This window comes from Lepidochelys kempii, chromosome 5, assembly GCF_965140285.1.
Source record: "Lepidochelys kempii isolate rLepKem1 chromosome 5, rLepKem1.hap1, whole genome shotgun sequence".
NCBI classification, from domain to species: Eukaryota; Metazoa; Chordata; order Testudines; family Cheloniidae; genus Lepidochelys; species Lepidochelys kempii.
Genome location: NC_136384.1, coordinates 88999628 through 89022879, shown reverse-complemented (window position 1 = coordinate 89022879; position 23252 = coordinate 88999628). Strand labels below are relative to the sequence as shown.

The window sequence follows — 23252 nt, the reverse complement described above, 5'->3', positions numbered from 1 at the left end:
CAACAATGGAAATGCAGAGACCATTTCAGGTGCACACAGACTCCAGAAAGTCTAGGAGCTTCCTTCGGTGAAATGGAAACTGATTCTATAGCTATACGGAATTGGACTTTGTATCTAACTTTCCTATGTGTTTCTTTTATGTCACCCGCTAGTGTCATCAGAGCTTGGCCTTTTGGTGGGGGGAGAAGGGAGAGACCCTAATTTCCCCAGAAATTGCAAGCTTCTAATTCCACTTCAGTTATCAGCATATCTTCAGATTTGGCAAGAGCTTGCTTCTTCTGTACATCTGAGCTCTGCTTGGGGCAGGACAGCAGGGAGGCTGTCAGGAAGCCAATTATGGCTCCGTGATTCTGCGGGCCGGACTGTGCCAGGCCTGGCATGAGTTAGAGAACCAGTGTAATGGAGTGGAGCAGAGCTCCAACCTGTTCCCTCCCTGCCCCCGCCCAGTATGCTGTGGGGTGAAAATGGCTGGTGCAGGAGCCAGCTCCATCAGGTTTGTACCAGCTGAATCCCTGCACCTGAGTAGCACAAAGGAGCCTGAGCTAATTGCAGAATCTAGCCCTAAATGTACAGGGAAAGACTCCAGCAGCAGCACTTTTCCTCACCACAGTGAAAGTCTCGGGTGGCATGGAGCCAACAAAGCCTTTCTCTGCTGCCTCCCCTCTTCCGGAACCTTTCGCTGACAGACGTAGCTGCACACCATAGTGTGGAAAGGGACCCTGGCAACTCTGGTCAGCACTGCTGACCAAGCCATTAAAAGTCCATTTGGCCACAGCGGGGCTGGCTGGCTCCCTGCCAGGGTCCACGCAGCTCCCAGGAAGAAACTGGCATGTCCCTCTGGCTCAGGAACGGCCCTCGGGGCTCCACGTGCCTCTGCCCTGAGGGTCTGGGAGCCATCCAAGGTAAACACCGTCTGGAGCCTGCACTTCAAACCTCCTCCAGCACCCCAACCCCCTACCCAAGCTCAGAACCCCCTGCTGCACCCAAACTCCCTCCCGGAGCCCGCACCCCAAACCCCTGTCTCAGCCTTGAGCTCCCTCCTGCACTCCAAACTCCTTGGCCCAGCCTGGAGCCCCCTCCTCACCCCAAGCCCCTCATGCCCAGCCCCACCCCAGAGCCCTCACCCCAACCCGGTGGGGGAGAGCGAGTGATAGAGGGAGGGGGTATGGAGACTCAGAGAAGGGGCAGGGCAGGGGTGGGGCTTCGGGGAAGGGACAGGCACGGCAAGGGTGTTCGATTTTCTGCGGTTAGAAAGTTGGCACCCTATGTGACATCTAGCTATACATACTTTACACACTGCCATCCAATGGTTTATAGTATAAACATAGCCTTCGTTTTATGGTTTGATCAATGTTTTACATACACGACACAAAATGTGTTACATTAGGAGCCTAATAGACATAACGGCTCTACTTGTCTGCACAAACTCAATCTCTTTTTTTCTCTCGAATCTTATCTTGATTTTTTTAAAGGCCTTCCTGTCTGAATAGGTGGAAATTTCACTCTACATTCCAACACTGGAGATAAGTGTTTTTTTAATTCTGGATTTCTGCCTATGTAGAATGCCAATTCTGCAAACTCCTATGGCACAACTGTAATTCATGGGGCTGAACGTGTCAAAAGAGTAATCCTTTTCAACTCACTTCCTATACTGGAGGAGGAGGTGTTCGCTATTTGTTAAAGTACTGGACTGAGAATAAGGAGGTGTAGGTTCAATAACTAGTGCTGCCACACATTTATGTGACTGTTTAAAAATTAATCTCTGTGCCTTCGCAAAGTATTTCTAGCCATCAGTTGTGGATAATGATACTCATCTACCTCACAGAGTGGTATAAGAGTTAATGTTTTGTAAACACTTTAGGAACAGAATCCTGGGTCTCCTGAATCCAGTGCCCTATTACACCATGCTGCCTGTCACAGTCTTCTTCAGATTTAAACACTTACCAATTTCAGTGGCTACTTTCTGCAGTTTTTCAAGTGTTCTGCTTATCATAACAATATTTAATCCACGTTTTGCCAGCTACAAAAGAGGTGTTTAAAATGATTAAAACCGATGACATTCTGGTGATGAGAACATTAAATGACTTTTTTAGCTTTCAGCACTAAGCATTTTATTTAATATTTCATTTACTTTCAAGTACCCATCACTGTACTATCTGGAGACATGACAAAAATTAAAACCAAGCAACACATTAGTTAAACTGCTTATAGCAGCTGCACAAACATCCCCCTCCGTATATGATCCTGACCCATCATAACAAAACCCTCTGAGCGTCAACCTATAGCCAAACAAAAGATTTGCCAAAACAATGTCCCTTGAGCCCTTCTCGGAAAGGCTCTAATTAATTGACAGAAGGAGAGCAATTCCACCTGATATTTCCAATAAGGGGCCTTCTGCTGTAGAACTGACTTCCCCATTAATTCACCAGAACCTGAATTTGTTGACTTCCAGGTCACTCTATAATATTTCATGTTTTTCCAACATGCTTCCCTCCCCACCCCCACCCTGAGAAAAGGGGCTAAATGGGCTGTATTGAATAGTGGGAGGGTCCTAACTTTGGGGTAAATTTTAAAAGGATTATATATTTTGGACTTCGGTTAGAATTTATATTATATAATATATATATCATGCCCCCAAAACTTGAATGAGAGAATTTTTAAGTAAAGTGAAGTAAATAAACAAGCAAGAGTTTTTGTGCACACAAAAGTACATCCATAAAAATGTAGACAAGAATTTAGGTTTGTAGATGCAAACACTTCTTGACATAAGTCTGTTTATAGTTGGTGAGGTAATGTGAAATAATGCAAAACAAATGGTCATATTCTCCCCTTATTCTTATGGCTTCTTGTGGTAATTCTAGGCCTAGCAGCAGTCAGTTTGCAGGCAGGCAGCCTAGAGTAAAGTGGGGTGATTTGTAGCTCTCTGTTTTAAGGAGCAGCCTGTTTTGTCTCTCTCTCTCTCCCTCCGTTTTTGGGGTCTTGTGTGTTATAATTCTGAAGTCTAAGAAATAAAGTAGTGTTAGGTTGCAACCTTCCAGCAAGAGTATTTTATGTTTTTATCTAACTTCTCTCTGTGTGTACATATATATAATGAACATAAACATTTCCACTCCCAATTAGAGCTTTGTGCACAGATTGAAAGGAGAATATGCCCCAGCTTGTGGAGTGTATGTTTTTAACAAGCTGAAGTTGCACTAGAGTTTGGGTGCATGATCAGAGGAGAGAGCTGAAGCTAGAAAGCTGCCCACAGAAGCAGGGAGAGGCGGAGTTAAATAAATGTGTACAAAGATAAGGTCAACTTCATCTGAAAGTACCAGGTTTTACTTAGAGAGTAAGAAACTAGTTGACAAACCCCACACACTGAAAAGGCATTCATTTCTGTAACTGACTCCCTGCAATGCTTTCCCCCCTAAATCTATTTGAGGGAAAGTTTGTCCCATTGAGCTTCCCTGAAACAATGAAAAGAATGTTAAGAAATAAGGACCTTTGTTTAAAAATTTGCTACATCGAGAGTATGAGGGAGAGTTGTCCACTAAATGTATTGGAAACAACCATTTGCATTTTAAGCACAAAGACCATTCTCACAGTTCTGAGCTTTTGGAGACTCTTACATAATTGTCCGGTGCCACAAAGAAACATGCAAACACTTAGACACTGTGGCATTTTGAAAGCTCATTTTAAGGGCTGCATTTGAAGTACTCAGGAAGAGAACTCTAATTGTCTACGTACTGGCAAATTTCCCTTTGTCCACATTAGGCTTGACTCAAGCTGTTTCCAATCTATTTGGAAGGCAACGGAGACATGGTCGCTGTTTCCATGGTCACTCATTCCAAGTTGTAATTTGGGGACCATTTGGATGGGTTTTTTAAGCATTCAGATCCATGCTAGTAATATAAATATCATCATCAAAAACTGAGCTATTTTTCTGAACTTTGGTTTTAATAAATGCGTTTCACTTATTTTTATTGCAGTTTGCTGAAAAAAGTAAATGATAATGATTTTCACTGCTAAATGAAATGCCAAATTTCAGCCAAGAATAAATGTTTATGGCCAGCTAATAAAACCCTAATAAACAGTGATCATTAGACAAGAGCAGGAATCATTTTAGCTTCTCTATAGCAGGCTGGAAATGTGACGTGATGATGGCCAATTTTTAATGCAAAAGAGAGTTGGAAAATACCACTCTACTTGGGCTTGTATACTATGGCCTTTTCTGTATTGAGAAAATTCATTTTTAATCAGTCATGTTGAAGGGCAAAGTCATGTTTAACATTCTATTAGTAAAAACATCTTTGTTAAAATACTTTCTAAGACAATGCATTTTCCTAGTACAGACAAGGCCTGTGATGCAGCTAGAGAATAGAATTTCCCACTGCGGATGAGAGCAAGCCCCAGCTTCCAGCATTATGCAACATAAACCTGTTTGTATTAGGAAATCCTGACTCCCAGTGGTAAAGGATTTAAATGCTCATGAAATTCTGGGGTTCCTAAAAGGCAAGATCATCATGACTACTTCCAGCAGTGACAAATGTCTAAGCATGTTGAAACAGGTTAATAGAAGGCTTAGGCACGCATTGTAGTGTGCAACAAAAGACTTTCACACACATCAAACCAGTAAAAAAACCACTATGCCTTATAGAGCATTTTTGCAGCTTCCAGAATGAGCCAAGTTTTCAAATAGCTAGAGCCACATGCAAAACTGCACAGATTTTGGGCCTCATTTGTGCATGTTATTACTGCCGTTGCACACACAAACTGGCCATACTCAGACTAGATCATAAGAACTTAAAGTTGCAGGATTATGATTTATGGAACAGTTGTTCTAGATTTCTAGACGTTTGTAAAAGCTATTAGATTATTTTTTCCTAAGGTCTATATAGTGGGATTTTGGGCAGGACTGGCATCCCCAGTCATTTTTTTTTTCTTTTAATTTCTCGCGGTTCAACCCTGTGAGACCTGTCTGACTCAAATCTCTCAACAAATATGTGGCCCAGAGGAAGTAGGATAGGAGAGCAGGATTGCAAAAATGAAGCTCACCAAAAGGAGAAATGGATTCTGCAAAACTGCTTTAAAATGTTTCTTCTGGTTCTACTGCTAAAACAAACCTAAAATATTTGTGTCTGCAGAAGGATGTAATGGGAGACTCCTGCAACACTGTAAAATAGTGAATCAACTGGAATAGGGCAACTCAAGCCATAATTAATTTTCACCAGATTGTAAATAACAGGCTAAGTTTTAACAAATCACACAAAGGTTTTCCCAAACACCACAGCTTATATTATATGAAATTCCTCGCTCTCAAAAATGATCTAATGAAACCCTGATTTAAGCAAATCAACCTTAAATGTTTAAAGATATGAAGCTATTAATAAACAAGAAAAGTTGTAGTCAAAAATTGCCCTATGCTTTCACTTCAGCTCAGCAAGTTCAGGGTGTTCAGAAATGCTGAGCCACAAGCCTTACATAAATACGGGTCTTCATATTAGCCGAGCAAACTAGAGATGCTCAGCCAGTAATACTCACAGAAGTCTGTCCCTGGACATCATTCCAGGAAGATAGAAGTGTCAAGCCTGTAAATTGCCAAAGGCCAGTGCCTTGACATGCTAAAAGTGCAGCGTAATGGTACATGTAGGTACCAATGCTAAAAGTGCAGCATAGTGACTTCATAGGGGCCTAAGACTTCACATAATCCCAGCAAGCTGTGGCTGCTGAGCCAGTAATTCTCACAGAGACCTGTGCCTTGAGATCAGTTTAACAAGTCTGAAGCCCTGACATCAGCCCCCAAATTAAAAGGCCTCACAGAAATCTGTTCCGTGAAATCAGCCAGCAAGCTAGAGCAAGTAACCTCAGAGCGGTCTCTGCCTTGATATCAGACTAGTCAGCTTGAGGAACTCAGCCAGTATTGTCACAGATGCCCAAGAAGCTGGAAATGCTGATTCAGAGACCTCATGGGAGTCTGGACTTTCACATCAGCCCAACACGCTAGAGTGCTCATCCAGTGGACTCACAGAGGCCTGAACTTTAATACAAATCCAGAAAACTATACATGCTGAGTCAATTGCTTCCACAAGCCCTGTGACATTAGAAAGCTATAACTGTCATGCCAGTAACACTATGCCTTTACATCAACCCAGAAAACTAGATATGCTGAGCCAGGAACCCTCACAGGGGCCACCCCTCACAGAGGTTGCAGATGTCTTGAGGCATCTAGATAAACTTATGTGTAGTGCTGGGAAGAGCAGGTGGTCGTGGTACATGTAGGTACCAATGACATAGGGAAAAAAGTAGGAGAGACGTCCTGGAGGCCAAATTTAGGCTGCTGGGAAAGAGACTGAAATCCAGGACCTCTATGGTGGCATTCTCAGAAATGCTTCCAGTTCCACATGCAGGGCCAGGTAGGCAGGCAGAGCTTCAGAGTCTCAATGAATGGATGAGATGATGGTGTAGAGAGGAGGGGTTTAGATTTATTAGGAACTGGGGAAACTTTTGGGATAGGGAGAGCCTATACAGGAAGGATGGGCTCCACCTAAACCAAAGTGGATCCAGACTGCTGGCACTTAACATTAAAAGGTTTGCAGAGCAATTTTTAAACTAAGAGATGGGGGAAAGCCGATTGCTGCAGAGGCGCACATGGATCAGACAGAGACTTCTCTTAGAGGAGAGTCGATTGATAGAGATTCTCTAGGTTTTAGTCAGGAGGAGAGGATGGAAGAGAATAAAGTATGGGCCAGATCAGACAAGAAACATTCACATAAAGAATCTGCACATCAGAAAAGGGCAGACAAATAAACAGTGACAAGTTTTTAAAGTGCTTGTACACAAATGCTAGAAGTCTAAATAATAAGATGGGTGAACTAGAGTACCTCGTGTTAAAGGAGGATATTGATATCATAGGCATCACAGAAACCTGGTGGAGTGAGGACAATCAATGGGACATAATCATTCCGGGGTACAAAATACATCGAAGGACAGAACAGGTCGTGCAGGGGGTAGGGGGGAGGCACTATATGTGAAAGAAAATGTAGAATCAAATGAAATGAAAATCTTAAATGAATCCACATATTCCATAGAAGCTCTATGGATAGTAATTCCATGCTCTAATAAGAATATAACAGTAGGGATCTATTATCGACCACCTGAGCAGGACAGTGATAGTGATGAAGAAAAGTTAAGGGAGATTAGAGAGGCTATCAAAATAAAGAACTCAATAATAGTGGGGGATTTCAATTATTCCCATATTTACTGGGTACATGTCACCTCAGGACAAAATGCACAGACAAAATTTCTCGATACTTTAAATGGCTGCTTCTTGGAGCAGCTGGTACAGGAACCCACAAAGGGAGAGGCAACTCTCGATCTAGTCCTGAGTGGAGCACAGGATCTGGTCCAAGAGGTAACAATAACAGGACCGCTTGGAAACAGTGACCATAACATAACAACATTTAACATTCCTGTGGTGGGAAGAACACCTCAGCAGCCCAACACAGTGGCATTTAATTTCAGAAAGGGGAACTATGCAAAAATGAGGAGGTTAGTTAAACAGAAATTAAAAGGTACAGTGACTAGAGTGAAATCCCTGCAAGCTTCATGGACACTTTTCAAAGACACCATAACAGAGGCTCAACTTAAATGTATACCCCAAATTAAAAAACACAGTAAAAGAACTAAAAAAGAGTCACCATGGCTTAACAACCATGTAAAAGAAGCAGTGAGAGATAAAAAGGCATCTTTTAAAAAGTGGAAGTCAAATCCTAGTGAGGTAAATAGGAAGGAGCATAAACACTGCCAAATTAAATGCAAAAATATAATAAGAAAAGCCAAAAAGGAGTTTGAAGAACAGCTAGCCAAAAACTCAAAAGGTAATAACAAAATGTTTTTTAAGTACATCAGAAGCAGGAAGCCTGCTAAACAACCAGTGGGGCCCCCTGGATGATCGAGATACAAAAGGAGCACTTAAAGACGATCAAGTCACTGCAGAGAAACTAAATGAATTCTTTGCTTCAGTCTTCACAGCTGAGGATGTTAGGGAGATTCCCAAATCTGAGGAATTGTCACAGACTGAAATGTCACTAGAGGAAGTTTTGGAATTAATTGAGAAACTTAACAGTAACAAGTCACCGGGATCAGATGGCATTCATCCAAGAGTTCTGAAAGAACTCAAATGTGAAATTGCGGAACTATTAACTCTGATTTGTAACCTGTCGTTTAAATCAGCACCTGTACACAATGACTGGAAGATAGCTAATGTAACGCCAATATTTAAAAAGGGCTCTAGAAGTGATCCTGGCAATTACAGACCGGTAAGTGTAATGTCAGTACCGGGCAAATTAGTTGAAACAATAGTAAAGAATAAAATTGTCAAACATGTAGAAGAACATAAATTGTTGTGCAAAAGCCAACATGGTTTCTGTAAAGGAAGATCATGTCTTACTAATCTATTAGAGTTCTTTGAGGGGGTCAATAAACATGTAGACAAGGGGGATCCAGTGGACATAGTGTACTTAGATTTCCAGAAAGCCTTTGAAAAGGTCCCTCCCCAAAGGCTCTTATGTAAATTAAGTTGTCACGGGACAAGATGGAAGATCCTTTCATGGTTAAGAGATAGGGAACAAAGGGTAGGAATCAATGGTAAATTTTCAGAATGGAGAGGGGTAACTAATGGTGTTCCCCAAGGGTCAGTCCTAGGACAATCCTATTCAACTTATTCATAAATGATCCGGAGAAAGGGGTAAAAAATGAGGTGGCAAAGTTTGCAGATGAGTTAAGACCAAAGCAGACTGTGAAGAACTTCAAAAAGATCTCACAAAACTAAGTGATTGGGCAACAAAATGGCAAATGAAATTTAATGTAAAGTAATGCACATTGGAAAAAATAACCCCAACTATACAAACAATACGATGGGGGCTAATTTAGCTACAACTAATCAGGAGAAAGATCTTGGGGTCATCATGGATAGTTCTCTGAAGACGTCCATGCAGTGTGCAGCGGGCAGTCAAAAAAGCAAACGGGACGTTAGGAATCATTAAAAAAGGGATAGAGAATAAGAGGGAGAATATCTTATTGCCCTTATATAAATCCATGGTACGCCCACATCTTGAATACTGCCTGCAGATGTGGTCCCATCATCTCAAAAAAGACATACTGGCATTAGAAAAGGTTCAGAAAAGGGCAACTAAAATTATTAGGGGTTTGGAACAGGTCCCATATGAGGAGAGATTAAAGAGGCTAGGACTTTTCAGCTTGGAAAATAGGAGACTAAAGGGGGATATGATAGAGGTATACAAAATCATGAGTGGTGTGGAGAAAGTGAATAAGGAAAAGTTATTTACTTCTTCCCATAATATAAGAACTGGGGGCTGCCAAATGAAATTAATGGGTAGCTGATTTAAAACAAATAAAAGGAAGTTCTTCTTCACTCAGTGCACAGTCAACCTGTGGAACTCCTTGCCTGAGGAGGTTGTGAAGGCTAGGACTATAACAGGGTTTAAAAGAGAACTGGATAAATTCATGGAGGTTAAGTCCATTAATGGCTATTAGCCAGGATGGGTAAGGAATGGTGTCCCTAGCCTCTGTTTGTCAGAGGGTGGAGATAGATGGCAGGAGAGAGATCACTTGATCATTACCTGTTAGATTCACTCCCTCTGGGGCACCTGGCATTGGCCACTGTTGGTAGACAGGACACTGGACTGGATGGACCTCTGGTCTGACCCAGTATGGCCATTCTTATGTTCAGAGATCTGTCCTCTGTTATAAACCCATAAGTGCAGAGGTGTTGAGCCAATACCCATATAAAGGCCTTTTGGCTTCAACCCAACAAACCAGAGGTGCTGAGGAGGAGACATCAGTGAGACCTGTGCCTTCACATCTGCCCAGAGAACATGAGGCACAGAGTCAATAACCTCAGAGGGGTTTATACTTTGATATCAGTACAGCAAGGCAGAGGAGCCATGACAGAAACTTCAAAGGGTCAGAGGTATTTAACCAGTAGCCTCACAAAATCCTGGGCCAGCCAAATGAAGATGCTGAGCAGTGAGCTCACAGAGGCCTGTGCCTGGCATCTGCCCTGTAGATTAGCTGAGCAGGGTTTAAATCAATAAGGCTTCTTGTGGAGTAAGGTCCTATTCAGCATAAATAAAGATGGTGGAATCTGACTCTTACTCATACAACAAAAGCCAAAATAATTAACAAATGCTCCACAGTAACTGGTCAGTAACAGCCAAAGTTTCCAAACCACACTCAAGCTGTTCTACTCCTCCCCAGTAACACAAAGCAGCATAAATGTGTTTTAATTGTCCTGTTAAGCCAGGTTTACAGTTGCTTTCTATTGCTCAAGTAGCACAAAGCAGGCAGTGTGCACTGAGTCTGACACATAACATTTGCAGGTGCACCTCTGTATGCATGCAAAACCCACATTTGTGTGGGCAACACAGCATTTGTAACGACACATTGGTTAAATGTCATCCAAACACTCACTTATATGCACTGATCCACAAGTTCCACGGGTAGGCATTTGCACTCATAAATGTGGTTTTGAAGATGCAATTGGGCATGCATACTTATTCCTCCTATTCTGCACATTCTTCTCCTAGATGATCCCCTCCCCACACCTGCCCATTCACTGAGAACTGGACCAAAGACAAGGGAGGGAGCAATGCTGCAGAGAATGAAACTGACCCACTCTTCTGCATGAGAAGGGTGTGATCCATGGGTCATGGAGGCTGGTTTGGACACAATAATAATAATTACCAATGCATATTACATTATAAATACTAGACACTTTTGTTTATGCTTTATATGTTCAAACAAACTATAATACTGACAACCCCAAATGCTCAAAATCATGCGTCAGGCCCTTAATGCCCTAAGATTGGCTTAAAAATAATGTTTTTAATATGTTTTTTCTATGCCTTCTGGTTTTTGTGCCATCAGATAACATTTTCAAGCTTTTCTCTGTAACCATGAGGGCTAGAAAAAAAATTTCAATTAAAACTGAGATTCTGTCACAAACATTTGTTTCCAGGAGCAGGGGCATTAAGTAATTCAGCATGGAACTCACAATAAAATTGTGGGAGTTGGCACTGCTATTAAATAGTCACCCCTGTGAGGTAGATATTATTATCCCAGTATTAAAACTGGGGAAATTGAGGCAAAAAGGTTAAGGCCAACACTTTCAAATTTGTGTTTAAGGTTAGGCACCCAAGTTTGAAATACTTGGCATAAGTGACTTGCTCAAAACCAAACAGCAGGTTAATTGAGAATGGAACCCAGGTCAATAGATTTTCCAGTCCCAAACCTAGTCTATTAGACTATACTGTCTCCTAAAGTTTATACTATATAATTATTACAGAATGCGTTAAATCTTTAGGATCACTCAGTATTTCCCTTTGATTTTCTTGGCACTATGGAAGCAGTTGGGGCTATTTCATGTCATTCTTCTAATTTTGAAAGTGAATATCATATCTCTAAGTGATAACATGAGTTATGCACATACACAGAAGAAAGATTAGGTCCCTAAGCATATAATGTTCTTAACTGTAGAATCAGTTTACTAAGTTGCAGAGAATGTTGGAAGGGAGGAAATTTCCCATTCACCAATATTTCCCATTCACCAATATTTGATTTTATAGATGCTTTACTTACCTCAAGGGAATATGCTTTTCCAATTCCATCTCCTGCTCCTGTGACCACTAGGGGGAAAAATAAATTTATAACCTTCTTTTGTTCGTCCTTTCATTATTCAATCTTTTTGTTTCAGAATTTCCTAAACACTAATGGCCAGTGCTCAAAGAGCTGGGCTAAAAGTGCAAACTTTAGTCTCTTTTTAGTTTTTCTCCAAGGAACCTGCTTCCACTAATCAGTGATTAAACACATTGTACAGAAAGTATGGCTTATAATTCCCCTTAAAGTGCAAGCAGAACAATAATTTGTACCAATGGTGTTTCATTCTAGATATTTCATTTAGTTGAAAAAGTCACAATGCCAATAAGTATAATTATCACCTTATTTAGCTCTTTTCAATGTCAAGGTATTTTAATAACATTGACTGATTAATCCTTATAGCAACCCTATTAGGTAGTTAGATCAGTATTATCCCCATTATAGATGGAGAAACTGAGTCAGGATACCAAACCAAACCAATAGACTCAATTTTTTTCTGCAAAAGAATTTGAGCAAAATGTTCTAATCTCTCAGAGATTTTTCAGTGGCACAATGGGGCAGTTAGGCGCACAACCTGATTGAAAGTAATGGGAGGTGGATCTCTTGAAAATTCCAGCCTTATCCCATGTTTAAGTACCTGTCATGAATACCACCAGCCCGGAGGAGTCTTCAGGTGACCTATAAAAATGCCACAGAGTTTCCTCCTCACAACTAGTAGCAAAACCAAAAGGTGCAATGAATGAATCTGGTCCTGCCCCTCTCAACTTCTCCCCACCCTAGACACAACCGGAGCTGAGTAGCATGCCAGGCCCTTTGCCTCTTCCCCACTCTACATGGCTCAGACCAGCCTACAGGTATGTTTACACTGCAATAAAACACCCTGCAGCTGGCCTGGGTTAGCTGACTCGGACTCAGGCTGTGGGCTGTAAAATTGCACTGCAGCAGTTTGGACACTGGCACATCCCGCCTTGCAGGGTCTCAGAGCCCAGACTCCAGTTTCAGCCTGAATGACTACAGCACAATTTTATAGCCCCGCAGCCTAAGCCTTAGTTAGCTGACCCAGGCCAGCTGTGGATTATTCATTGCAGTAAGACATACCCTGCCTAGGTGGCCTGTAAATCACAGTAGCAGGTGTAGTTCCCCCAGTCTCCAGCTAGTGCAGAGGATGCAGGGAGTGAATCCAGGCCTGCCAATCCCCACTATTCCCCACGGTCTTGGACCACCCCTCTTGCACTATCACGTTCTGCTCACGGACCGCACCATTGAGTACTATGACCCTTTCCATTCATTCTCCTGTTCCTCATCCTCATCTCCCGGTCCCCTTGCATCCCTCTCTTTTTGCCTCCATCTTCCCTTTAGTGTCTCCTCCATGCTCCTTTGCTCTGGCAAATCCTTCCCCACCACTCCAGTCCCATCTAATCCACTTCTACCCCACCAAACCTTAAAATACAATATCTTAATTTTTTAGAGAACAACTTTAAAGATGCTACGATCCCCAAGCAGGACATACATAGACCACAACCAAATCAAATTTGCCATCATGTACGTGCAACCCTTCTCCCTCCACTCTCCTACCCATTCTCTTCAATTTTGTCTTCACACTTCTCATCATCTCTTCATTTGGCTTGAAATATCCTTGGTGCAGGGACCCAGCAACTAGAATGCGTTGGGTGCCATATAAACAATCTGACCATAGGGAACAAAGTGAACAATTCCCAGGTGGCCCCAAGAAGTTTTCATAATAAATGGAATGAAATGACTATGAGCATTAAAGGATTTTGTTTTGTGAGAGTCTCTGGAAAATATGGATTTGGGTAGCCTGAATTATAAGAGAGAGTTTTTAATGCCAAGATTAGCTGTTAATACACACATCACTCCCCTATGTCATATGGAGCCAGGAGCCCTTCAACAAAACAAGCAGTGATTGGTTAGGTTTCCCAGCAGACCAATAATTAAAAAGCCATAGTCTTCTGGGCAGAGCAGCAGACTTGACAGGTCTAGATCTGCCAATTTTAATTCTAGTGCCTTAGAATATCCTGCTTCATGTGATGCAATGAACTGTTTAAATAAACCTACCAATCTTCATTGAGCCCATTGACTTAAATGGGGTCAGGATTTCAACCAGAGAACTTCCACTTAATGAAATCCACTCCCCACGCAGAGAGTCAGCACTAGACTTGTGCCCCACTGAAGTCCCACTTAATTCTTCATTATAGGGTTTACAGGTTATTCAGTAGTGACTGGGCATTGTGCTGGCCTTCTGAAAAGGGGTGGATGCCACCCATCAATAACAAAATGTAACATGTACAGTGAGATGTGATCTACTCCCATTGAAGTAAATGAGACCAGGCTCTTGAGACTGCAATCTGGAGGGGAAGGTGTTTACACCAAAGTTGGTATTTGATGCTAATGATGGCATCTTGTTATTAAGTAACCTCATCTGTGACACTTGTAATACAGGAATTCAGAAACTGCAATAAATCCTCAATCCTGCTTAATGCTAGCAGTTTAACAACCCTAAAAAAAAAATCTCTGCATTAAATATCAAGAAAATGTTTTATTTTTAAACACCAATATTCTTCTTTTGAGGACATGTGGTACCTTTAAAATGGAGCAGCCAAGTTTTGAGTCTACTGTAAATGTGGATGTCAATGATATTATTATTGACAGGTAGCCACTTCAGGCAAATTACATGGGAACCAAGTTATCATGAACATAGGAAACTACCTTCAGAGGATGGGGACAGATGTTCATGGTAAATTAGTTGCTTCATAAATGCTATATCAGGAAACTAAGGATATAGGCAATATTATAAAACTAAAGCACTTCCAGCAGAGAAAAGGTGATAGAACTGGGATGTGTGCAGTATAGGGAAGGATGAGGAGGGAGTTAAATTCCATATATATGTATTTAAAAAAAGAACATATGGTGTTTGATACCATTCTGATTATTTTCTTGTATTCCCAAGTACACTGAAATGTCTGGTTCATAAAAACTAAAATCAGTGGAACCCCCCGCCCCCCCAGCAAAAGTTACAAGCTTAGTTCTTAAGAGGGTTAGGGGGAGAACCACTCATGATTAATAACACAGAAATTCATCACTCAATTATAGCAATAAAAATGTGAAGAAAATTCCATTACCTGCCCATTCTCCCATTGACTGAAAGAAAGATTGAGGCAAAGCATTCCATATACGTGGGAAAAAATACTTCAAAAATCTAATGCATTTCACCAGAGTAAACAGACAAATTAGACCCCCAAAAAGAGCGAGAAGTTGCTGTTGGAACTCTTCCATTGTGAACAGATCCAGTGAGCTTGGATGAAATACCAACACTATCTTCCCCTTAACTGCCTCCTAGCTCACTTCTACTCTCTGAGCATTGGCAGAGAAGTGTACAGTCTAATCAAATCCACTGGGTCATGTGATTTTTTTTTTTCCCCACTGAGTGCCAAGGGTTTAGATTAAAGTAATTTCCCTATACTACACTCAGATTGGTAAATTACTGGAAAAAATAAAACCAAACTAGGATTTCTAATACCTGTTTTAGACAAGGTTCCTTTTTTGGGAAAACATCCAGGAACAAAAAAGAATTTTCATAGAGACTAAAGATGGGCCTAACCCAAAACCCTGGATGAGAACACCTTCAAATTTGGGGGACATTCACATCCAGATCTTTTGCTGCTGGACAAACTAAAATTCCTTCCCGACCCCAAATATGGCAATTAGCTGAACCCTGAGCATGTGGGCAAGATTCACCAGCCAGATACCCAGGAAAGAATTCTCTGTAGTAACTCAGATCCCACCCCATCTAACATCCCATCACAGGCCATTGGGCCTGTTTACCATGAATAGTCAATGATCAATTAATTGCAAAATCATGTTATCCCATCATACCATCTCCTCCATAAACTTATCGAGTTTAATCTTGAAGCCAGATAGGTCTTTTGCCCCCACTGCTTCCCTTGGAAGACTATTCCAGAACTTCACTCCTCTGATGGTTAGAAGCCTTCGTCTAATTTCAAGTCTAAACTTCCCGATGGCCAGTTTATATCCATTTGTTCTTGTGTCCACATTGGTACTGAGCTTAAATAATTCCTCTCCCTCCCCGGTATTTATCCCTCTGATATATTCATAGAGAGCAATCATCTCTCCTCTCAACCTTCTTTTGGATAGGCTAAACAAGACAAGCTCCTTGAGTCTCCTTTCATAAGACAGGTTTTCCATTCCTCGGATCATCCTAGTAGCCTTCTCTGTACCTGTTCCAGTTTGAATTCATCCTTCTTAAACATGCTGTCTTTCTTGCTGACAGATCTGGAACATGAGCCTCAGGACTCTTAGGGTCTAGTTCCAGCTCTGCCAATGACTGACAGTGACCTTGGGGATTTCCCTTTTCTGGGACTCAGTTTACAACAACTGTTTACAGGTTGTACTGTCAGAAAGTGTCTCCTGATATTCAGCATCAGTTTTCCTTTTCTTGCTCTCATCCAATTACTGCTAATACTATGACAATCAATTCTTATCCATCCTTGATCTTTACAACCTATAAATATTTGTCCAATTATAATGTCCTTCCTTACCCAGTCACTGCTTATCCAAGCTCTATGTACAGAATCTTTCCCTACAGTTACCTAAACATGTGGCCTGATTTTCAGACGTGCTAAGCATACAGCTGCTTAACACTTTGGAAAAATCAGGCCATTTGTTTAGGTACCTAAATATGGACTTAGAAGCCTAAAATTGGGCACCTATTTTTTAAAATCTTGGCCTGTCCGCAAAAAGAGAAAGATTAGAGCAGTGAGTTCTAAGAGTTTACAAAACACCTTAACGCTTGGTTAAAACAACCTATGAGTTTGTATAAAACTAAGAGTAGGGTTATCTACTAGTGTATGGCAAGAGACATTAGAATTAGTTTTGATATAGTAAATGGATACTTTGGGGTGAGATATGTAAAGTTACCAATATCTGTCAAAATAATTCTGAATTTAATTAGCATTTCAATAATTCAATATTTGTTTACATTTCTAACTTAAGAATTACATTTGATTGAACAGTCCCTGACATTCCTGTAGCTTTCACTGATCTAAAACTTGACTGGCAAATGGATAAGCACTAGAATTAGGGATAAAAATTTTCTATATAGAAAGAAAATAGTAGATTATTGTTTGCCACTGTGTGATTAGATTTGGGATTTGATTTCTTCTTGATAAGTTTTGACATCCTACATTATTGTCTTAATTTCTTAATGATCTTTTACATCTACTTTGATTAATAAAACATACATATGTATAAGAATGATCAAGGTTTGTACTTTAGCTAAGCAACCCAAAATTCAAAGCCTTTATCAGAAGCCTGGTATGCACAATTGGCTAATTAAAATTACTTCAGCTATGATTATGTGTTTTTTTACTGTAATGCATTTGACCTAGGGTTCACTTGTGACTTAGAAGTATCTTCCCTCTGCACCCAATAATAAAAATACAAAAATAGTAACAATAATTTCATTTATGTATTTACAAGCATACAGCAAACAATATTGCAGAATTAAGCCACATACCAAGTTGAACATAGCTGTTTTCCTTGAGGGTCTCTTTCTAAGTGTGCCTCATTTCAGTAGTTACAATTGCTAAACATCAAGCAGTGCTGTAATCCCACTTCTGTGCTAACCCTCTGATTATCGGTGAAAGCCATCCTGCCACCTACTTAAAGTTGAATTGTCAGGTAGTTTAGGCCCCAAAATTCTGGTGGTAGTGGTGGGGCAAAGGAAGTTTTACTAGACACCGGGAACAGAAAAATGTTCAAGAATTTTTTAAAATATAAAAGAAAACATTTTTAAAAATTAAAGTATTTCCCTGAATTGGCAGAATTGTACGAGATCATAATAGCCAGAAAGTAAAAGTGAAAGTGATGAACATGCTTTCAAGTAGTAGTATACCAAGTCACACTCTGAGACTTTTGGGGTATGTCTACACTGCAACTGAAAACCTGTGGCTGCCCTGGGTCAACTGACTCGAGCTCACAGGGCTCAGGCTAAGGGGCTATTTAATTGTGAAGCAGACATTCAGGCTTGGGCTGCAGCCCGAGCTCTAGGACCCTCTTCACTCACAGGGCCTAGAGCACAGGCTCCAGCCTGAGCCCGAAGGTCTACACTGCAGTTAAACAGTTCCTTCGCCCGAGCCCAGGTCAGCTGTCATGGGCCAGCCACAGGCTTTTACTTTTAACCTCCGTGCACTGTAGGAGTGTCCATGTGGGACATTACTGTGCAATCAACTTGGAAACTGTGGATCCACACCCTGGTTTACTGCACAGTAACCTACCAGGTCAACAAGCCCTAAGGGAAATTAGTTTAACCAGAAAACAAACAAACAATCTAGTCATAGCTGCTTTCTGGATTGGGATATGAAAGGTAGAATTACAATATGGGCTTGGTCATGGTATGTAGCCTCAACTGCAGACAGTGGAAGTGCAGGGCTGCATCACCCAGCAGGAGTGATGAACGATATTGTATCTCTAGCAGGCAAAATACCTTGCACAGCTAGAAAGAGACCAACTGTACCACGTTTGGGGAAGGTGCAGTGTCTCTGCTCTCCTCATTTTCGAGACGCTTGCCCTAACGACAGTACAGGTCCTGGGAATGCAAGGATGTGTTTGATCTTGAGTGGGGAGAAGCTCTTTGCTCTCCAGTCTAGATGTAGGGCTGGCAGAAAAGGGTTATACAGTACCTGTGAGAATTTGAGGTAATTTTCAGTTTCATGCTAAAAACTATTCATCAGCAGGTTAAATACCCTGCAAAAAAGATTTCAACAATCAAGCAGCATGGCTTATATTTTAAATTAAGTTAGCAAATACACTGACTAGAGATGGACCAGAGTCCAAATGCTGAATCTAACACCCCCAACCTGTGGGGTTTAAAATCCAAACCTGGCTCTGGTTTTTGCAAATGGCCTCCGTTTTTCTAGGCTGAAACATAACCATGGAAACAAATGCCTCCCAAACTTCAGGGGATGTTTTAAATCTACATTCATAATACATGGTTCTCTAATACTAACAAAATACCAGGGTGTTGTTTGAACATTATAATGATAAAACGGCATTTCAATACCTGTTGTGCTTTTCTTTAACAGCTCACAGAATGGAGATGGAAAGATCACATACTGGTTTCTGGATTAGGGCTTGTCTGCACAGGGAAATTTGCTGGGATAGCTATGCCAATATAATAATACCAGTATAGTGAAACTTATTGACTTAGCTGTGTAGACAAGCTCTTAGGCTGTTCTTTGAACTATTCAAAATGCAGTGGTTTCACTTTACAAAGCTTCACACAAACACTATTTTTGGTTTGATCTACAGACCTTAGAAAGGAAATGGATAAATGGGGGCATGAAGCATACGATACACTCCCGTTTATTTGACTGGCCTGGGGTACATCCAAAACTTTCAGATAACTGGGCATTCAGATTAACAGAAATGCTATTCTGAGCTGCAGTTTCACAGATACAGAAATACAGGGAACACAGGCAGTAATGCTGATATTTCTAGGGGTAGAAATGCTGCAGCTGTGCCACTATAGTGCCATAGTGTGGATGCTTCCTATATCAACAGAAGGGATTTTTTTCCATCTATGTAGTTATCCACCCCTCTGAGAGGCAGTAGGTAGATGGATGGAAGAATCCTTCTGTTGACCTAGCCACGTCCACATAGGGGAGTAGGTTGACCTAACTACGGTGCTGAAGGCATGACAATTTTCACAGCCCTGGGCAATGTTGCTAGGCTGACCAAGTTTTAGGTGTAGGCCAGGCCTAGGACCTTGAGAATGTGTACTTGCTGCTTGAGATCCTAACACACACACATATTTTTTTTTACATTGTCCTGCCAAGCTGTGCAAACAAGATTAGATCTCACTAGTTGCAATAACCACTAAGAACCGCTATACAGATATAAAGCTGTTGAGTAGTGCTAGCGGGTGTTAAGAGGCTAATTGAGAACTTATCAGTGGGTGATTCACTAAGATAGAGCTACATGGGGGGCCACACTGTGGATTCGGATAAACTAGGATTTTTTGAAAAACGGTATTTGGATAACTGGAATTATAGTGTATAAAAGAGCAAGTTGTATAGAGAAGGTAGAGCGGGGCTTCTGTTCTCCCTATCTCACAACAAGAGAACAAGGGGACAGTGAATGAAACTAAAAAGATGGGAAATTCAAACCAATAAAAGGAAATACTTTTTTCACACAACACCTGATTTAAGCTGTGGAACTTCTTGCCGCAGGAAGTCATTGTGGCCAAGAACTTATGATTCAAAAAGAGAGTGGATAATTACATGGCTATCAAGAATATCCAGAGTTATAATTAATGACAAACAAACATTTAGGAACTTTATGCTTCAGTGCTTAAGCCAACCTCTATCTATTAGAGATCAGGGTGAGACCGGCAGATATCCCACATTTGCAGACTGTGGGATTCTGACAACTTCCTCTGAAACATTTGGTACTGGCCACTGTCAGAGAGGATACTGGACTGCAGCTGACTCAGAATGCCACTTCCTATGGTCCACATGGGTTTGCACTCCCCAAGTTTTGCTGAGTTTGAACCTCAAATCTCAAACTGAAACTCAGTCAATCAATACTATCCAGATCTACCTGGTTCCATGTCAAAATCTTGTGAAACTTCAACACTTCTCATGATTTCAACAGAAAATCATAACTTGGCTCGTGCATATCTGAAATTGAGAACCCTAATAATCACTGTACACCCCATGGCACCATCTGAGGATTTCAAATGCTTTGTAAAAATTGATGAACTTAACTATATGATGTAGGTAAATATATATTTTCTGCCTTTTCAGATAAGAAAAGACAGACAGCAGTTATATTATTGTCCAACATCTATGACAGAAGCAAGAACAGACCTCAGCTCACCCAATTTCAAGTTTGTACTTCAACTACTGGACTATCCTCCCCTCCTTAGTGAATCTTTGGGAACACAGTCTGAGTTTAGAATACAGAACAAAACCAGATATTCTAGATGATTTCAACTATTATTATGTACATGGTACACCGTGGAACATCAACAATTCTGCATCAATGAAACATTATTGCTTAAAGTCAGTCTTCAGTGTGCCATTGATTTTTTTCTGCTCCAGTCAGTGCACAGTAATTGCATTTGCTCTGTATTGTTCCAAGCTACGCGCTGACAAACAATGTGCAGAGGGGAACCTTTGATATCTAAGTATGCATACCTGAACAGAAATGAATTTCCCTTTCTGGTCTCTCTCAGATTTTTCCATGCAGTACTGGCTAATCAGCCAAGGTATTTCTCTTTAAACAATAAATATTTCTCTCGCTTCCCTTCTCTTCCTTTCATTTGATCAAGCAGAAAGTCAGAATAATCCACTTATGACAAAACAATCATGATTGTGGCAACAGACTGTGATACCACAGAGGATGATAGCTTCTTTGAATGAATGAAGCAGAGAATTGGTAGGATAAGAGAGAACTCCTTTTTCAAAACATACTGGACTGTACCCTGAGTTCCTTATTCAGTTTTCAATCACTCCTTATACAGGAACACCCAGGATTCAAGTATCAGAGGGGTAGCTGTGCTAGTCAGTATCCACAAAAACAATGAGGAGTCCGGTGGCACCTTAAAGACTAACAGATTTATTTGGGCATAAGCTTTTCTGGGTAAAAAACCCTACTTCTTCAGATGCATGGAGTGAAAATTGCAGATACAGGCATAAATACAGTATATTGGCATATGAAGAGAAAGGAGTTACTTTACAAGTGGGGAACCAGTGCTGACAAGGCCAATTCAGTCAGGTTGGTCCACTCCCAATAATTGATGAGGACGTATCAATACCAAGAGAGGAAAAATTGCTTTTGTAGTGTGCCAGGATCCAGTTGTGCAGTCATTTATACTAGTGCAAAGTGGGTGTAAAACCATTTTGATTTGGTAGCATTGTATACCCTCTTTGTAGGTGTAAATAAGTCCACAAGGTACATGTAGCAGGGTGGTCACACCGCTCCAGGCCTGAAAGGGTTAAAAGCCAGCCCTTGGAGAGGGCTGGGGCTGAGAGCCAACCAGGAAAGGCTATGAGGCAGCTAATCAGGGCCAGGCTGGGCCCTATAAAAGGGCTGTAGGGCCAGAAGGCAGTCAGTCTTTCTCCAGCCTTGGAGAGAGATGGATCTGGCTGCCTGAAAGAGGAAAAGGGTACCCTGGACAGTGTAGTGCTGGGGAAGGGCAGGAGGAGCTGGGGGAGCTCTGGCCTGGCAAATCCCCAGGCAAAGGCCTTGCTGTCAGGGCCCTGTAGGGCTGGTATAAAAAGGACTGTGATCTAGGAGGCAGGCAGTCTTACTTCAGCCTTGGGGTGGGAAGGACCGGGCTGCCTGGAAGCACAGGGTACCTTCAACAGAGCAGTGCTGGGGAAAGGGCAGGCTGAGCTGGGAAGCTCAGGCCTGGTGACCTCCTAGGCTGAGGCCTGACAGGAAGGCCTGAGGTACAGGGGCTGCAGGAAAAGAGAGCAGGTCCAGCCCCCTAGCCAATGATGAGTGGCCATTGCACACTGCAGTTTGCCCCTGCGTAAAGGGGCTAGATGAAGACTGGCAGTGGGTCACTGAGGCGAGGTGGGCTCAGGGGAGTGGGGTTCTCTGGGTGAGGGGCAGCACCCCAAGATAAGGGGCACTGTGGTCTGAGAGGGAGTGAGGCCTATATGTGGTGGAGATAAAGGGACTGCAGAGAATAGGTAACAGAGGGCGAGCCACCGGCCCATAGATAGTGCTCCAGTCCTGAGAGAGCTAATTCCTGGACGACCAGCAAGAGGTGCCACGCTGGTGATCTGCTACAGTACTGGACAGAAATGAATCAAGCCCCCATTGTCTTTGTGGGAGTTTTGCCTCACAAGGATTGATGAAAACTGAGCAAGAAATTTAAGATTTGGCTGAGTACAAATATTGTCAATAGCAAGAATAAAGACGGTCACAACTAGCCAATTACTTTGGATAGATGTTCCCATATTATAAGTGAAGCTTGGTTATAAAACAAAAATAAGTTGTGACGCTGTGTGTAAGAACACTTCTGAGCCTATAAGATGTCTGTGCACAATGGTTACTGAGGTAGATTTTTCTCATTTCAGATACATTCCTGCTGCAGGTGCTTGATTAACTTTGTGGCAGTGCTGTTTAGTGGGCTTGCATCTTCACTGCCTTTCACATTATTCATTTTTGCTAGCTCTTTGAATCAAGACACGTTTTCTTCATCTGTAGGCTGCTTAGGTTTCTTGTGGTCTCGTAATGTTAAAAATGAATATCTCAGTCCTCCTGCCATGCTAAAGAAGAGAGAGCAGACACAGGATCAGGGATACTTGCTGACAAAAATCATATATACATATAACAACTTTCCTTCCAAAAGATTTCAAAGTGCTTTACAGACAGAGAGCCAGATTCTCAGCTGGTGTAAATTTATATAGTGTAGAGCTACACTGATTTACATGAGCAGAGAATCTGGCCCTGACTATATGGGGGAAATCAATAAATAACCACTCTATAGCACCCATATGGGGTGGGATGCAGGTAACACAACAGATTTTAAGAACTGGAAA

At 41.6% G+C, this 23252-nt stretch overlaps 2 protein-coding genes across 3 annotated transcripts in view; both read right to left on the bottom strand.

Annotated features, from left to right (window-relative positions):
- Positions 1-14952, bottom strand: part of HSD17B3 (hydroxysteroid 17-beta dehydrogenase 3) — a 28660-nt gene extending 13708 nt beyond the window's left edge. The window contains exons 1-3 of the mRNA XM_073344956.1: positions 14799-14952; positions 11641-11687; positions 1945-2020 (exon numbers count right to left, since the gene is read on the bottom strand). Of these exons, the coding sequence (XP_073201057.1) occupies positions 1945-2020; positions 11641-11687; positions 14799-14952 (277 nt within the window). The remainder of the gene's footprint in view (positions 1-1944; positions 2021-11640; positions 11688-14798) is intronic.
- A 2193-nt stretch (positions 14953-17145) lies between these two features.
- SLC35D2 (solute carrier family 35 member D2) overlaps positions 17146-23252 on the bottom strand; it is a 30852-nt gene continuing 24745 nt past the window's right edge. For both annotated transcript variants that reach the window (XM_073344950.2, XM_073344951.2), the window contains one exon: positions 17146-22979. In XM_073344950.2, coding sequence (XP_073201051.1) covers positions 22892-22979 — 88 coding nt within the window. In that variant the 3' untranslated portion in view covers positions 17146-22891. The remainder of the gene's footprint in view (positions 22980-23252) is intronic.